The 16,117-nt window shown below is 45.6% G+C and overlaps 1 protein-coding gene across 1 annotated transcript in view; it reads left to right on the forward strand.

Moving 5' to 3' along the window:
* Nucleotides 1-2,006: 2,006 nt before the first annotated feature.
* Nucleotides 2,007-16,117, forward strand: part of SLCO2A1 (solute carrier organic anion transporter family member 2A1) — a 92,351-nt gene continuing 78,240 nt past the window's right edge. The window contains exon 1 of the mRNA XM_061636597.1: nucleotides 2,007-3,113. Within this exon, the coding sequence (XP_061492581.1) occupies nucleotides 3,018-3,113 (96 nt within the window). The 5' untranslated portion in view covers nucleotides 2,007-3,017. The remainder of the gene's footprint in view (nucleotides 3,114-16,117) is intronic.

The raw sequence follows: 16,117 nt of genomic DNA on the forward strand, positions 1-16,117 counted from the left end.
GTGATGTTCCTGCATATATATATAATACTGTAAATATGGTAAGTGCGGGTTTATTAGAGTATATGTGGTAAGTAGACTGAGCGAGAGGGGGGAGTACATGGGTTGGAACATTGATGAGTGTTGTATGATGATTGGCTGAGCGGTTGAGTGTCTGAAGGTATAAATGAGAGGATGACAGTTGAGAGGGGGTTCTGTTGATTGGTTCCTTTGGTTGGTTCTGGAGAGGGTTGTTGGGTGGATTGTATTAGGCGGGTAGTGAGGCAGGTTAGTGATGACTAAGAAACATAAAGAGTAACGCATCTTATGAAACCACACACTTGTTGACTAAACCTTTAAGTAATCTTGTTATTCCCTGTGTATATAAATAAATATTTCTTGGTTTACCAAAACACCTGATCCTTGGCTGGGCTTTCACAGACCAGAAGGGTGGGCAGGGCATATACCAAGGTTAGGAAACAGTATCAGTGGTGGCAGCAGTGAAGAGATAGTGTAACATCATCAGTATCCAGAGCAACCCAGGGCTGTAATCTTTATAGGCGCAAAGATACAGAGGGGTTGAGGCCTGTAAATGCACCCAGACACAAAGTAGCAATAAGCGAGAGGAGAGGAAGGCACAGTCTCAAGGCAATAATGGTTACAGGGAGTGTCTGGTGATGCTGCCTAGCAGTGGGATCTTAAGAGCAGGACCCTGAGGTGGGACCGTGACAATGCGGTGACCATGGGTGGGAGCCTGACGGGCTGCTGAGAAGATGTTGAAGGATAATTGTTCTCCATTACTGTAGGTAGGATATGAAGTCATTGATTCAAGGAGCATGCTGGTTGTTTTATTACGAAGGGAAGGTTGGGTTGAGAGGTGGCGGGGCATGAGTAGGAAAGAGGCATCTTCTCCTGCTATCTCTCTCCAGGGGCTTGTTGAGTTCGTGGCTGCGTAAACTGCAGTACCTCCTTGTGTGCAAATGTGGAAATGCACATTTCTGCATCTGAGAAGTACAACGTAACATCCTGTGGCTCTGATTGGTTCAGTTTCCCGGGCCTTTCCAAGTACATCCGCGCGCATGCGCACAAGTGAAAATCCATGATTGGATGGTAAAGACGGAAGGGGTACTGGGACACGCCCAAGGTCCGCCTATGGACTGCCTACATCTCTATAAACCACGGTTTTGCATCCGAGCCCCTAATGTTGCAGCGGATGATTACCGGTTTAAAAAAGCAAATTGCATTTTTGCCGGTATTGGAAGGAGCGGATTTAACCCACGAAAATGCGTAACAGCGCGCGACATCATTTGGACGACCGAAAAGTAATAAACACACATAGCACGCATGTCACATGTTTTGCAGTCGTCTGGATGAGCCCTGAGACTGTTGAGGCCAGCAGAAAAGACAAAGCTTTGCGGCACTTTAAAGATTACTTTATGGTGCATGAGCTTTCAAGGGAATGCAGTTTTGTTAGTCTTGATGATGCCACAGGACGTTCTCATTTATATTTAACCACTCCATACTACAATGGAGTAAGACCTGTAGGAAAGGACCTGTAGGAAAAGGGTCCATACCAGTTCGTTCTCTGCAGAATCTTTCCAAGTCTCATTGTTTCCCACTAGCAGGTAGATTCACTGACTACAGCCGGGGTTTCCTGATCTCTACATGGGGCAGAACCAGGAGGCAGAGGCCTGAGGTTGTACAGTGGAGGGTGCCACTGCTTCCCACTTTTATTTACATTTACACACAACTTTCTGTGAGGAGAAAACTAGCACAAAAGGGACAGAGGTCCTACCTCAGCCCAGCCCCCTCCTTCCTCCCCTAGTTTTCTCCTTACAGACGTTTATTTAAGATAGTAGGATTTCCCCACCCAAAGCGGGGCAGTCCATGCCACCATTTAATTCCACTATACTTTGTAGACACAGACCAGGGAGCTACGTTGGGGAGGTTAATATTTAATGGAACAGTTTGGTGCCTCTTGGCCACTTGCCACCCAGAGACAAACGAGCCCGGCTGCTCACAAAGTCGGCTGAACGAGGCCTAAGTTGTCGTCGCAGTGACTCTAGGTCCTACAGGGCGACTGCACTTCCAAGTAACGGGGAAGGCACCCACTGGTTACCTTCGCCTACTTTGACCACGGCGTTTGTAGGAACAGCGGCTCCTCTTTCCTGGTGTAGATCGGAGAGCGGCTGCAAAGAGCAGCAGGGTACACAGCGAGGCACGTCTTTTATGCTTGCGATTGGAAGGAATGCCTTAGCTTAAAAGACCTGACTGCCGATTGTGCGTAAACTAGACAGCCGCGATCAATTCTTTTGTGCAAATTCCCCTAAGGAAGGGTGCTGTTCCTCGGGGAATTTGCAAACCACCGGGCGGGAGCAAAACTTTGACCACAGGCAGAAGCCGACGTGGGCCACGTGGAGGCAGCATGCCGTGTTCTCAACGTGCGCCAACGGCCTGGGCTGAGCTGTTGCTAGCCTCCCTGCCCAGCCACGGCGCCGTAGGTTCGAAGAGGCACTAACGACAGGTTCAGCGGGAAACGCGCGGCTCCAGCCGGCTGCGCCTCTCGGGGCTTATCTCCACGTGGAGCGTGCGCGTTTGGTGCCGGAGAACCCGGGAGTGGAAGGGCTTTGCCGGCGCTCCCTCATAGGGTCTGGCTTCCTGCGGGGTTCATTCACGGCCAGGGCCATTGAGAGGGGTGGGGGAAAGTATTGTCCCTCCCTTAGCAGACCTAAAAACTCACACCTGCTTTCGCAGAACAAGAGCTGCCGTGTGCCCGGTGGCGCATTCTTCATTGCCTGTTTTTACGCACTGAAGGAAAGAGGGGAGGAGAAAGAAAGTTTCATCATCACTTCGGAGTGCCGAGCAGACTTATAAAAACGGCCGGCTCCCGCTCTTTCGCCCTGGTAGCTTTCCATACTGGCTCATAGGAAGGTGGCTACGAAGGCAGGCACCTGATCGCAGGAGAGTAAACGGGGTGCAGAGGCTCGGAGCTCCCTCGTGCTTTGTCTCCCCAGGAGTCGGCAGATTGTGCTGGACGGGCCATGGGGATTCAGCCAGAGGAAAAGGGCAAAGCGCCGAGAATCGGTAACAACAAGAGTTTCAGCACCTGCTCCGGGAACATCTTCTGTAACATCAAGGTAAGGGGTACCCCAGTACAGATTTGCTGCTTGACGGACCGTGCAAGGATTTATGTTTAATAGGCACACTTTCTTTTGAGGAAACAGCGTCCAAATATTTTGTGCCCAGCTTGTTCATTGGGATAGTGGTAAGAGTCGCCGCTACTTCAGTACCACGCAATTACTGTCCCTAAGTGCGGTGTCAGTGAAGCGCTTGTACTGGTTGTGTGGGTGGGTGTTTTCCCCAGAGCGATCTCCAAGCATGCTTAGGTGATTTAGTAGAGACTGAACTGGTTTAATCTCGTGCATTCCATTGAGACCAAATCTGTTTTAGCTTTGGGAATACATCCTGTTGAACTAAATGAAACGGGCTTCTGAGTGGGCGTATATATAGGATTGCACTGTTGAGGCTGCAATACTACCTGCATCGAAGCATAAGCCTCATTGATTTGCTTATGGGTAAACATGCATAGGACTGGGCAACAATATTGCAGTCCTCTGCAAGCTTACTTGGGAGTTAACGGCACTGAACATAGTAGGATGCACTGAGTAATAATGCGTAGGATTGTGCTCTTTGTCTGCAGTCCTGTGCCCACTTACTTGAAGTAGCACTATTCAAGTAAATGACAGTTAAACAAGTTAAACAACCCTTGAATATATTATTTGGTTTGCAATTCACTCTGGTTAGGGATTATAATGTGCCAAACACATCCTACATTGTCCCAGTAACTAACATTTATAGTGTGGATGATGGCTAAAGTATTCCTTTCTCCCATTGATAAGCCTATGGCTTTATTTACCTGTCCCTGAGTGCTTTCACCCTGATCCACAGATTGGTTAACCTGGAATACCTGTATGTAAATAAATGGGAATTGATTTTAAGTCCAAGGACCATGTCTTCATTGGTAGGTGATTTGTCTGTTAGTGAACCACTATGGCATAAATTATTGCTTTTCCTCTGAAGTTGTAGCCAACCTTACTTGTGCCATCTAGAAATCTGGCCTTGCATTTTCTTGATGTTGCTGTTTTTAATCTGCTGCAGACCATTGGCGACGACTGAAAGTTGCTTCTTGAACATGTGTGTATCCTTCCCTTTGTATGTGAATTAGAACAGCACTCCAGAATAAGTAGCAGTCATTGTTTCATGCTGTTGCCTGCAGAAGACTGTAAAAGCGTTGAAGGATGCTGTCTTTGCAGAGGATAGCCTGGCTTCTTTTTATTTTTATTTATTATTTTATTTATACCCTGCCCTTCCTTCCAGCAGGAGCCCAGGGCGGCAAACAGCAACATTAAAAACACTTTAAAACATCATAAAAAGACCTTAAAATACAATTAAAACAAAACAACGTTAAAAACATTAAAAAAACTTTAAAAACATATTGTTTTTAAAAAAGGGTTAAAGATATTAAAAGACATATTAAAAGCAATTCTAACACAGATGCAGAGTGGCTTAGCAATACATTTCTCTTGCTTAGAGAAACAAAAAGCAGCTGCTGCTACCCAGATGGAAAAAGAAGCATAGAGCCTGAGCCCCTTGCTTAGCAGACAGTGACAACCAAGGAAGTTCTGAAACAAGAGAAGAAAGTGAATTAGAAGGGAAGAATAATGGCCTTATCTGAAGGGAGGTCTGAATACAGTGCCATGGGCTAAACTCCGTGGTATGTTTAATGAATGGCTTGCATTTCTGTTTTAAAAAAATTGAGCTTTGTGGAGCAATCTGGGTTGGGATCATGGCGTGTGGTGCAGGTAGGGAATTTTAGGCTCTGGACTTGATGGTCTTACAGGGAGGGTCTCTCTTTAGATGGTAATGTATAGTTCTTCACTTACTTACTGCTGCATTTGGGGGCCCTCCTGCTTATTCTGCTGAGTGGGGATCTGGATGTCTGCCCCAAAGTCCTGGCCTGATGGCACCTCTTATGATAGCAGAAGCAGGAGGGGGTGTTAACCCTTTCTCATATACTGTGGTCCTGGTGAAGATTGCTCCCCCAATATGTTATTTGCTCTAGGAAGAAAACTGGTTTTGGTGCCACGAGCAGCTTCCTTTCAGGGGCAAATAACAGCTGGCTGGGGTTTCCATCAGGACCACAGAATTGTGTGTGTGTGTGTGTGTGTGTGTGTGAAAGCTTAAACAGCCCCGCCCCTCGCTCAGGAAGGAAGGAAGCCTGAGAGAATACTAAAGATTTAAGCCCCAGCTGATAGCCATCAGCCTCAAGTAACACATCATTGGCTGGCAGCAGTAGCTGGGAGGAACCAGCCACACATATAAAGTCAGAGCACCCTAGCGAGGGAGCCTGCTCCACGAGCTAGAGGGAGCCCCAGCTGACAAAGCATCAAGGCGAGTTCGGCAGCAGGGCGAGTTCGGCAGCAGGGCGAGGAGGCCAGGGCCCCCCACTCTGCCCGTCTGTTCCCTGACCTCAACTAAACCGCAGTCTCCAACCCACTGATGTAATAAACCTTAAACAAAACTATGCAGGTAAGAAGCCAGCAGGGGTGTGGGGGCTTTCCAGTGTTTTGCACCGCCTGCAGCATGTACGACTATCTGCCTGTTGGACAGAAGTCGTGGGTGTGCTCTCGGTGCAATGAGCTCCTGGCTCTCCAGGAATGACTTCATTTCCTTGAGGCCAAAGTGGCGGACCTGGAAAAGCTGAGAGAGGCAGAGAGGTGTGTGGAGGAGGCCTTCAGGGATGTTATAGCTGTGTCCCACTCCAACAATGATAGCTCTCCTGCTATCATGGAGAACGATGGTCTCGGGGAAGGAGAGCATCCAGCTGAGGAAGAGGGAAACGATCCCTTAGAAGGGACCCATTCCTTGGGGGATGAGCAGCTATCCTCTCGTGCCGAGGATATATCTCCAGAGGGTGGAGGGATCCTTGTAGTGGGTGATTCGATCATTAGGAACATAGACAGTGGGGTGTGTGATGGGCGTGTAGACCGCAAGGTGTTTTGCCTGCCTGGTGCGAAGGTTGCGGATATCGCCCGTCGTTTAGATAGTTTGGTAGACAGTGCTGGGAAGGAGTCAGTGGTCGTGGTGCACGTTGGCACCAACGACATGGGGAAATGCAGCCGTGAGGTCCTGGAAGCAAAGTTTAGGTTGCTAGGTAGGATGCTGAAAGCCAGGACCTCCAAGGTGGCTTTCTCTGAAATGCTACCAGTTCCACGCGCAGGACCAGACAGACAGGCCCAGCTTCGCAGTCTCAATGCGTGGATGAGACGATGGTGTCGGGTGGAAGGGTTCGGATTTGTTAGGCACTGGGGAACATTTTGGGACAAGCCGGGCCTGTACAAAAGGGACGGGCTCCACTTGAACCAGAATGGAACCAGACTGCTGGCACTTAAAATTAAAAAGGTAGCAGAGCAGCTTTTAAACTGACTGAGGGGGGAAACCCGACAGGAGCTGAGAAAGGTCCGGTTCGGAATAAACCTCCCCCCTGGGATAAAAACCAAAGAAATGATGAAATTTTAAAAGGGGTAGGCCTAGAAGTAGGCATTGTGAGAGCAGGGGCACAGGATATAAATTCAGAAGAGCAAAATTACCACAGGCCTAACCACAAGTGCCAAAGACACTTGAAGAGAGACACTGCTTACAAGTGCCTGTACGCTAATGCTAGGAGCCTCCGAACCAAGATGGGAGAACTGGAGTGCTTGGTCTTAGAGAAGAGCATTGATATAGTGAGCATAACCGAGACCTGGTGGAATGGAGAAAACCAGTGGGATACGGTTATCCCTGGATATAAACTATATCGGAAGGACAGGGAAGGACGTACTGGTGGCGGAGTCGCTCTATACGTGAAAGAAGGCATTGAATCCAGCAAGCTCGAAACCCCAAAAGAGGCAGACTCCTTCACAGAATCGTTGTGGGTGGTGATACCGTGCCCCAGGAGGGACTTAATACTGGGAACGATCTATCGTCCCCCTGATCAAAATGCTCAGGGAGACCTTGAGATGAGATATGAAATTGAGGAAGCATCCAAACTAGGAAATGTGGTAGTAATGGGTGACTTCAACTACCCGGACATAGACTGGCTGCATATGTGTTCCAGTCATGACAAAGAAGCAAAGTTTCTAGATATTCTAAATGACTATTCCCTAGATCAGTTGGTCATGGAACCGACCAGAGGGATGGCAACCCTGGACTTAATCCTCAGTGGGGACCGGGACCTGGTGCGAGATGTAAGTGTTGTTGAACCGATTGGGAGCAGTGACCACAGTGCTATTAAATTAAACATACATGTAACTGGCCAATTGCCACGAAAATCCAACACGGTCACATTTGACTTCAAAAGAGGAAACTTCACAAAAATGAGGGGATTGGTAAAAAGAAAGCTGAAAAACAAAGTCCAGAGGGTCACATCACTCGAAAATGCTTGGAAGTTGTTTAAAAACACTATATTAGAAGTTCAACTGGAGTGCATACCGCAGATCAGAAAAGGTACCGCCAGGGCCAAGAAGATGCCAGCATGGTTAACGAGCAAAGTCAAGGAAGCTCTTAGAGGCAAAAAGTCTTCCTTCAGAAAATGGAAGTCTTGTCCGAATGAAGAAAATAAAAAAGAACACAAACTCTGGCAAAAGAAATGCAAGAAGACAATAAGGGATGCTAAAAAAGAATTTGAGGAGCACATTGCTAAGAACATAAAAACCAACAACAAAAAATTCTATAAATACATTCAAAGCAGGAGACCATCTAGGGAGACAATTGGACCCTTGGATGATAAGGGAGTCAAAGGTGTACTAAAGAACGATAAGGAGATTGCAGAGAAGCTAAATGAATTCTTTGCATCTGTCTTCACAGTGGAAGATATAGGGCAGATCCCTGAACCTGAACTAACATTTGCAGGAAGGGATTCTGAGGAACTAAGACAAATAGTGGTAACGAGAGAGGAAGTTCTAAGCTTAATGGACAATATAAAAACTGACAAATCACCGGGCCCGGATGGCATCCACCCGAGAGTTCTCAAAGAACTCAAAGGTGAAATTGCTGATCTGCTAACTAAAATATGTAACTTGTCCCTTGGGTCCTCCTCCATGCCTGTGGACTGGAAAGTGGCAAATGTAACGCCAATCTTCAAAAAGGGATCCAGAGGGGATCCCGGAAATTACAGGCCAGTTAGCTTAACTTCTGTCCCTGGAAAACTGGTAGAAAGTATGATTAAAGCTAGATTAACTAAGCACATAGAAGAACAAGCCTTGCTGAAGCAGAGCCAGCATGGCTTCTGCAAGGGAAAGTCCTGTCTCAGTAACCTATTAGAATTCTTTGAGAGTGTCAACAAGCATATAGATAGAGGTGATCCAGTGGACATAGTGTACTTAGACTTTCAAAAAGCGTTTGACAAGGTACCTCACCAAAGGCTTCTGAGGAAGCTTAGCAGTCATGGAATAAGAGGAGAGGTCCTCTTGTGGATAAGGAATTGGTTAAGAAGCAGAAAGCAGAGAGTAGGAATAAACGGACAGTTCTCCCAATGGAGGGCTGTAGAAAGTGGAGTCCCTCAAGGATCGGTATTGGGACCTGTACTTTTCAACTTGTTCATTAATGACCTAGAATTAGGAGTGAGCAGTGAAGTGGCCAAGTTTGCTGACGACACTAAATTGTTCAGGGTTGTTAAAACAAAAAGGGATTGCGAAGAGCTCCAAAAAGACCTCTCCAAACTGAGTGAATGGGCGGAAAAATGGCAAATGCAATTCAATATAAACAAGTGTAAAATTATGCATATTGGAGCAAAAAATCTTAATTTCACATATACGCTCATGGGGTCTGAACTGGCAGTGACCGACCAGGAGAGAGACCTCGGGGTTGTAGTGGACAGCACGATGAAAATGTCGACCCAGTGTGCGGCAGCTGTGAAAAAGGCAAATTCCATGCTAGCAATAATTAGGAAAGGTATTGAAAATAAAACAGCCGATATCATAATGCCGTTGTATAAATCTATGGTGCGGCCGCATTTGGAATACTGTGTGCAGTTCTGGTCGCCTCATCTCAAAAAGGATATTATAGAGTTGGAAAAGGTTCAGAAGAGGGCAACCAGAATGATCAAGGGGATGGAGCGACTCCCTTACGAGGAAAGGTTGCAGCATTTGGGGCTTTTTAGTTTAGAGAAAAGGCGGGTCAGAGGAGACATGATAGAAGTTTATAAAATTATGCATGGCATTGAGAGGGTGGATAGAGAAAGGTTCTTCTCCTTCTCTCATAATACTAGAACTCGTGGACATTCAAAGAAGCTGAATGTTGGAAGATTCAGGACAGACAAAAGGAAGTACTTCTTTACTCAGCGCATAGTTAAACTATGGAATTTGCTCCCACAAGATGCAGTAATGGCCACCAGCTTGGATGGCTTTAAAAGAAGATTAGACAAATTCATGGAGGACAGGGCTATCAATGGCTACTAGCCATGATGGCTGTGCTCTGCCACCCTAGTCAGAGGCAGCATGCTTCTGAAAACCAGTTGCCGGAAGCCTCAGGAGGGGAGAGTGTTCTTGCACTCGGGTCCTGCTTGCGGGCTTCCCCCAGGCACCTGGTTGGCCACTGTGAGAACAGGATGCTGGACTAGATGGGCCACTGGCCTGATCCAGCAGGCTCTTCTTATGTTCTTATGTTCGTATGAATTAAATGCTTCCACATCCTCTGTTTCCCCAGTCTGGATCCCTTCCCCTGCCAACTCATTTTTTTTAGGACACATGTGCAATCCATACAATTAATGTAGCATGCAGTTCGCCACCACTTTAATCTTGCGCATACATACATCCGCAGTAAGCTCCGTTGAAATCGGTGGAACTTGCTTCCAAGTGAGTGTTCATAGCATTGCAGCATTAGAAATAAATACCATGATTTCAAGGCTTCCATAAGCGCAAGGATTTCTCATTGCTCAGTAGAATAATCTCCCCCTCTCCTTCTTGCATGTGCTCCTTAAATCTGTTATAGTGGTTGTCCAACCCTCCAGAGCAGATCTGGGGACAGCATGATGGGAGGAGATAGGGGTAAATCCCATTCTGTTAGCACAAGGATAAGCTTTTACATTTTAATTGAATGCCTCTCCATAGCATCCTTCTTGACCCTACAGGTCCAACCTGAGAGGGTGAGCTCTGGAGAAAAAGTGTCTTTAACCTGGCAAAGTTTGCCCAAGAGGGAAAGTGACTCAAGAGCAAACGTTTTTGTGAATTGAGAGCCCCCTGAATTTCAAGGATGCAGAAAAGAAAAAAAGTCCTGGCAAAGGCAAAACAGCTTCAAGGGAAGCACAGCTATGGGAGGAATAGCATGATCCCAATGAGAATGGAGGGGCACAAACTTGCTTGGATTGTGAGCTCTTTGGAGACAAAGATAGTGATGAAATTGCTGTAAGCTGCTCTGTCCAAGGACAGAGTGGGGCACAAATAAATAGAAAGCTTGTCAGAGAATGGGTCATGAGCATTTTGGCTGATTGGGGTAAATATGTTACCAGTGCCCAGAGAGAGCCACGATCCTCGTTTTCCTTCCTTGAATGGCACAGGAACAGGGATAGTTTTTTTCCGAGTGCTTCTCGCTTGCACATTCCAGAGCTGGTGAAGAGGTGGAGGCAGTAGTATGTTGACCACTGGTGTTATGTAACCATGCTGTTTACAGTTTTGACAGTAGCAGTGGAGGAATGGTTTATCATTTATTCCCATAATAAACATGGGGTTTCATGAGGCAGACCAGCAGGTTGTAAGTGCGTTGGCAAACCAGGGCATGCAGGAAGGACAGCCTCAAGTGAGAACAGATGTTCCTCGCTTTGTATTCTTCTGGGTCAAAAGCAAACCCACTTGGCCTGTTCCCTCCCTTTCCATTCTTAAGGTTGGGACTGGCCCTACAATTTGGGTATACCTATGTGCTTACCTAGGATGAACGTTTTGTTAGGAGAAACACCAGCTAACAGAAAGGTGACAGCTGTTCACATAGTCTGCTTCCTATACCAGTCAAATGAGTTAGCTTTGAATCAGTGTGTCTGGTTCCAAAAAGAGCTGAGTGTTCTACACAGGATCAGTTGAGCTAGTGAGGTACTGGGTGACTGAACTACATCATGCTCTTAGTAAAATGGTTTAGAACCTGAGCAAAGCCTATAGCACCACTCCAGCATTAAACCCAAACAAGGAATTTGTAAATAAAATGTGTCCCGTATATTCATACAAATCCCATAGTCAGTCCCTTGCCCATTATATGTTGTGCTGCAATTTATCTATTACCTGCGTATTTATTAGCGCATTTTTATCTTGCCCTTCCCTCAGGGAACTGATATGTAGCTCTGTTCTCTTCCCACTTCTCCTTTTTGTTCTCACAACAACCCTGTGAGGTAGATCAGACTGAGAGAAAATGACAGCCCAAGATTGCCCAGTGAGGTTTGTAGCTGAATGGGGATCTGAATCCATGTCTCCTTGTTTCTAGTCCAACATTCTAACCACCATGGTGGTTCTTCTGGCCCTTGATTCCAGTGGCTTTCTTCTATAGCAGAGGTGGAGAACCTTTTCAGCATGAGCGCCGCATTCCCTCGTGGGGAGCCTTCCAGGGGGCCACATGTCAGTGGTGGGCAGGACTAGTGGCAAAAATGGGTACAGCAATGGATGTGACTCTTACCTTTTGTGCAGACGATGACATTTCAGCCAGGCAAAAGTCAGAGGCTTCTATGCACACTCCTTCTCTCTATCTATTGTTGAGGCAAGCAAGAAGCATTAATCACAATTGAGGACACATTTCAGCCAGACAAAAGCAGACTGTTGAGAACGTGTAGGCTGGAAAGAGGGGGTTTAACGTGGAAGACCGCATTCAGCCCCCAAGTGTGAGGTTCCTCACCCCTGCTACATCTTCTAGCTCTGTGGACTCTTCTCATTGTCATTTTTAATGACTTCATAGCCATTGTTCAAGGCATGCCAATCTTACGGCAACTGAGTTTTTCTGCAGACTTTTTTTTAAAACCATGCTTTAGTCTGACAGCAGTACCACAGGGCATGTTACAAAAACTCATTAGTATAGTGCAGGATGTGTGCATGTTGATCAGCACTATATGTTTGAAACCTTTCATGGATTCCCATCATAAGGATAAATTCTCATGCTGACCTACTTTTTTGTTTGTTTGTTACTTCTTGTAGTTCTTTATCAGAATAGCAAGTTTGGTTGGATTGGTCTGATAGTGGTCTACCAGTGCTTTGCAATCTGTTCCTTGCAAACCAAGTAAATTGACACTGGCAGTCTAATGTTCCTTTTGCTTATGGCAATGAGACAGATGCCTGCCTAGAGCTGAGATTCAGCAAGTCCCTCTCTTTGCCGTGTCGTCTCCATGCAAGAGATGGAGCGGCACACACCAAGATCCTACCTGTACAGAACTTGTAGGCTGTGCCAGACAAAACTAAGCAAACAGCATTGCTGTCATAAGCATCACCTGCTAAACATTGCTCTGGTTCCGGTAGAAGGAATTCTGCATCAAATGTAATGGATCTCCTGTTTGTTTTATGGCGCAGTATTTACAGAGTGACTTTCTCAAAAGTTATTCCAGAAATAACAAACAGCAGTCTTTTCAGATAGAACCCTCTGTATTTTGTGTTTCTCTCCCCCCCACACACACACACACGCTTTATCCTTAATCTGTTGTGGGGAAGATTGAATCACTTCTGCATGACTTGAGGTGTGAGCTCAGAGGGCCCTAACTGCTGATGTGATGCGTGTTTAGTAGCAGCTGGTGATGGAGGAGGAGCAGAAGGGAGCAAATACTTTTGGTATCTTGGAACTTAGATATCTGCTACCTGAATTACAGAAAGCTCATCATGGCAGAATCATAGATAAGAGGCTGCGCTGAGAAATTTGAGGGCTGCTAAAGAACTGACATCTGAATTGCAGGGGAACTAGCAATTTTTAAAAACCAAAAATATATTCACTAAAAAAAACACCCTTCTGGTTTAAGAATGCACCTATAGCCAACAGATATTCCTATCAAACTTTAAAAAGCAGGAAAATTGGGCAGCTATAGTGAATGCACCAGGGGAGCAGGAGACCTGACCTCCTCTCAGAAATATTGGACTGCCCTACAAATTTGGCAAAATGCAAACACAATTTGGGTTGGTCTTTCACAGTCCAATCCACTTCCTGTGTAGCTTGGAAGAATGTGGTAACATGTGCCTCTGAGCATATGGTGAGTGGTGGGGAGGAGATTGGCTAGGTGGGCACTAGGCAGAGGGGAAGCCCCTTTCCTTTCCAAAAGGAAAACATTGTGAACAGTATCATTGTCTTTCAGCATTTCTCCCACCTTTTTATTCTGCAGCAGGCACATGTAGTCTCCCACCCAATTTTAAACCAAAGCTGTCCCTGGCCACATCCTGGGAAGTGTAGTTTGTGAAGGGTGCTGCTAGGAGATGCCTTATTCCCCTCACAGAACTTCAATCCAAGTAGCTGCCTGTTAAACCTCTCTGGCCACTGGAGCTCTGTCAGGGAAATAGGAGTCTCCTCTCAGCACCCTTTACAAACTACACTTCCCAGGATTATTTGGAAAAATCGTGACTGTCTAAAGTGAAATAAAGGTCTGGTGTGGGAATGGCCCCCTGATTAAGCAAGCCAAGCAACTATGAATCTGGGTTTTAGAACACTGACAGTTGGTTCTTACTGAGCATGCCTGGGCTTATCATTGACTCCAATGCTAAATCTCTCAAATTAATTAAAAATCAGCCAGGCCTTTTTTTAACTTTTAAACTACTGAAGATGAAGGTCAGAGTATGGAGCAAGGTCAGTAATAGGATTACGGATACTCTGTGAACATGGCTGATTTTTAATTAATTTCAACAAATTATGAGAACACTGACAGAAAAAAGTCCAAAAGGGGTCTGGTTTTTTTCACTCTCTTTTTACACTTTGAACTCTCTATTCTCTCTGATTGTTTTGTGTATTACCATGAAAACTTAGAGGGTTGTTAAGCAAGTGTTTCTGAGTTCAGACTATAAGTTTTGTAAGGTTTTGTTTTGACATGAGCTTATGGGAAGCATCAGAATGGCATGGGAGGATATTTTCAATTTAACACTGCAGAACACAAAAAATCCATGCTGGCTATAGTATACAGCCACTCTCGTGGTTGTATAATATGTAGCTGTTTTGGTCCATGAGAAAAATCCCAAAATCCATTTCAGGGCAGTACCTTTCTTTGGTCAATCTCACTAAATAAATGCACACGCTTTTGAGCTTTTCAGAACTCATGCGTCAGACTAGATGGTAAAGAAAGTGGGGAGGGAGGAGGAGACACTTGACTAGTGGTAACCCCATGACTCTGCAGCTGCTCAGAGTCTTGAGGCAGAATGTGGGTGGTACCTCCCACATTCTGCCTCAAGCCTCTGAGCAGTTGCAGAGTCATGGGGTTACCACCAGTCAAGTATCTTCCACTTTTTTTACCACCTAGCCTGACAGATGAGTTCTGAACAACTCAAAAGTGTGTGTATTTATTTAGTGAGATTTTGGTTGACCTAATAATGGAAAATGAAAGTTCTGACTTAAGCAGCCAGAAATGCCAGATCTGATAATAAGTTCATCTTGGTTGTCTTTCTGCATGGAAAAGAAGGGAGATTGGCTAAAAAAAAAGTAACAATTTTTTGGGGGGGAGGGTTCGGTATAGACATGTTTTGCTAGGAGAATTATTAGAATTGCTAACCGAATCAGTTCTACTCCAACTTCTGGAGAGGTAGCTGTGTTAAGTCTCTTGCAACAAAAGCAATGATGCACCTGAAAGATTAATACGTGTACTGCGCCATCAGCTTTTGTGGACTGCAGAGTCCACTTCAAGAGATGCATGGAGCGTTATCCTCAGTTGGCCAGTAGAGGTGGGTATGCATTTGGGTGCAGATGGAGGAGAATGGTAAACAATAGAAATGGTAATGAAATGCAAAAAGTAGTCTGTGACATTTTAATTAAGCAGCTGTTCACAACAGCAGTCATATATGACAACGCTATCATCCAGGCATGGCCCATCTAGTTCAATATATGTCAACACAACCAGTAACCCATACCTAGGCCAGAACTGTGTATGCTCTGTACTGAATAGCTAAAAAACTTTTGCTAAGGAAAGGTAAATTATGGTGATATACACTATATCTTTTCTCTTTTGGGTAAATCTATTCTACGTCTCTAGGTTTGGAGGATAGCAAGAAGCTATGCAGGGCACCTAAGGCCTGACCTGGTAATTGCTGCTTGCTTCCCAGCTATTTCTTGGATTTCACCAGTCATTTGCAAGTCTGTCTTCTCACCCATAAGGACTAGAAACTTGCTTTAAGAAACAGAAAGGTGACGACATTGCAGCAAATAGCAGTTTCATGGTGTGTGTGTAATGTGATTTCTTTGTGTTAAAAAAGAAGGAAAATGGGATGGAATGAAAAGGTTAAAAATATCCCTCCCTTGTACTGTTGTCCAGATTTGGCTTGGGACCTCTGTGGGTGCTGTGAATGTCAAAAAGAAGAGTCCAAATAACTAAGATTGGAAGAGGTGTCTAGTATCTCATTTAGTTTGACCGTCAGGATGCCTAGCTCTGCGCTCAGTATCAAGCACCATGGCAGCTCTCTAGTGTCCCTTTAGTTTGAAATGTTTATTGAAAAGCTCAGTTATTTTGTTGACTGTAGCCAAGGTCCTATAGTGGGTAGAGTTTTGAATGTGGAGACCTAATATTAAAACCCTTCTTGGGCCTCGATATTCCTTGAGTGACCCTGAACCTACTTCACAGTGTTGTTGTGAGGGTCAAATGGCAGAAACTCCCATTAATACTAGCATGAGCTCCTTGGAGAGCAGGAGCCACAATTTAAGTGTAGTTAATATTTCTCTGCACATTTGGAAGGCATTCTGAACACGCTGGCGCTTCATGAAAAAAATAGAAATGGACTGCCTTCAAGTCGATCCCGACTTGTGGCGACCCTATGAATAGGGTTTTCACGGTAAGCGGTATTCAGAGGAGGTTTACCATTGCCTCCCTCTGAGGATAGTCCTCCCCAGCTGGCTAGAGCCTGCTCAGCTTGCCACAGCTGCACAAGCCAGCCCCTTCCTTGTCCGCAACTGCCAGCTG

Source organism: Rhineura floridana, chromosome 7 (assembly GCF_030035675.1).
Source record: "Rhineura floridana isolate rRhiFlo1 chromosome 7, rRhiFlo1.hap2, whole genome shotgun sequence".
Classification (NCBI taxonomy): Eukaryota; Metazoa; Chordata; class Lepidosauria; order Squamata; family Rhineuridae; genus Rhineura; species Rhineura floridana.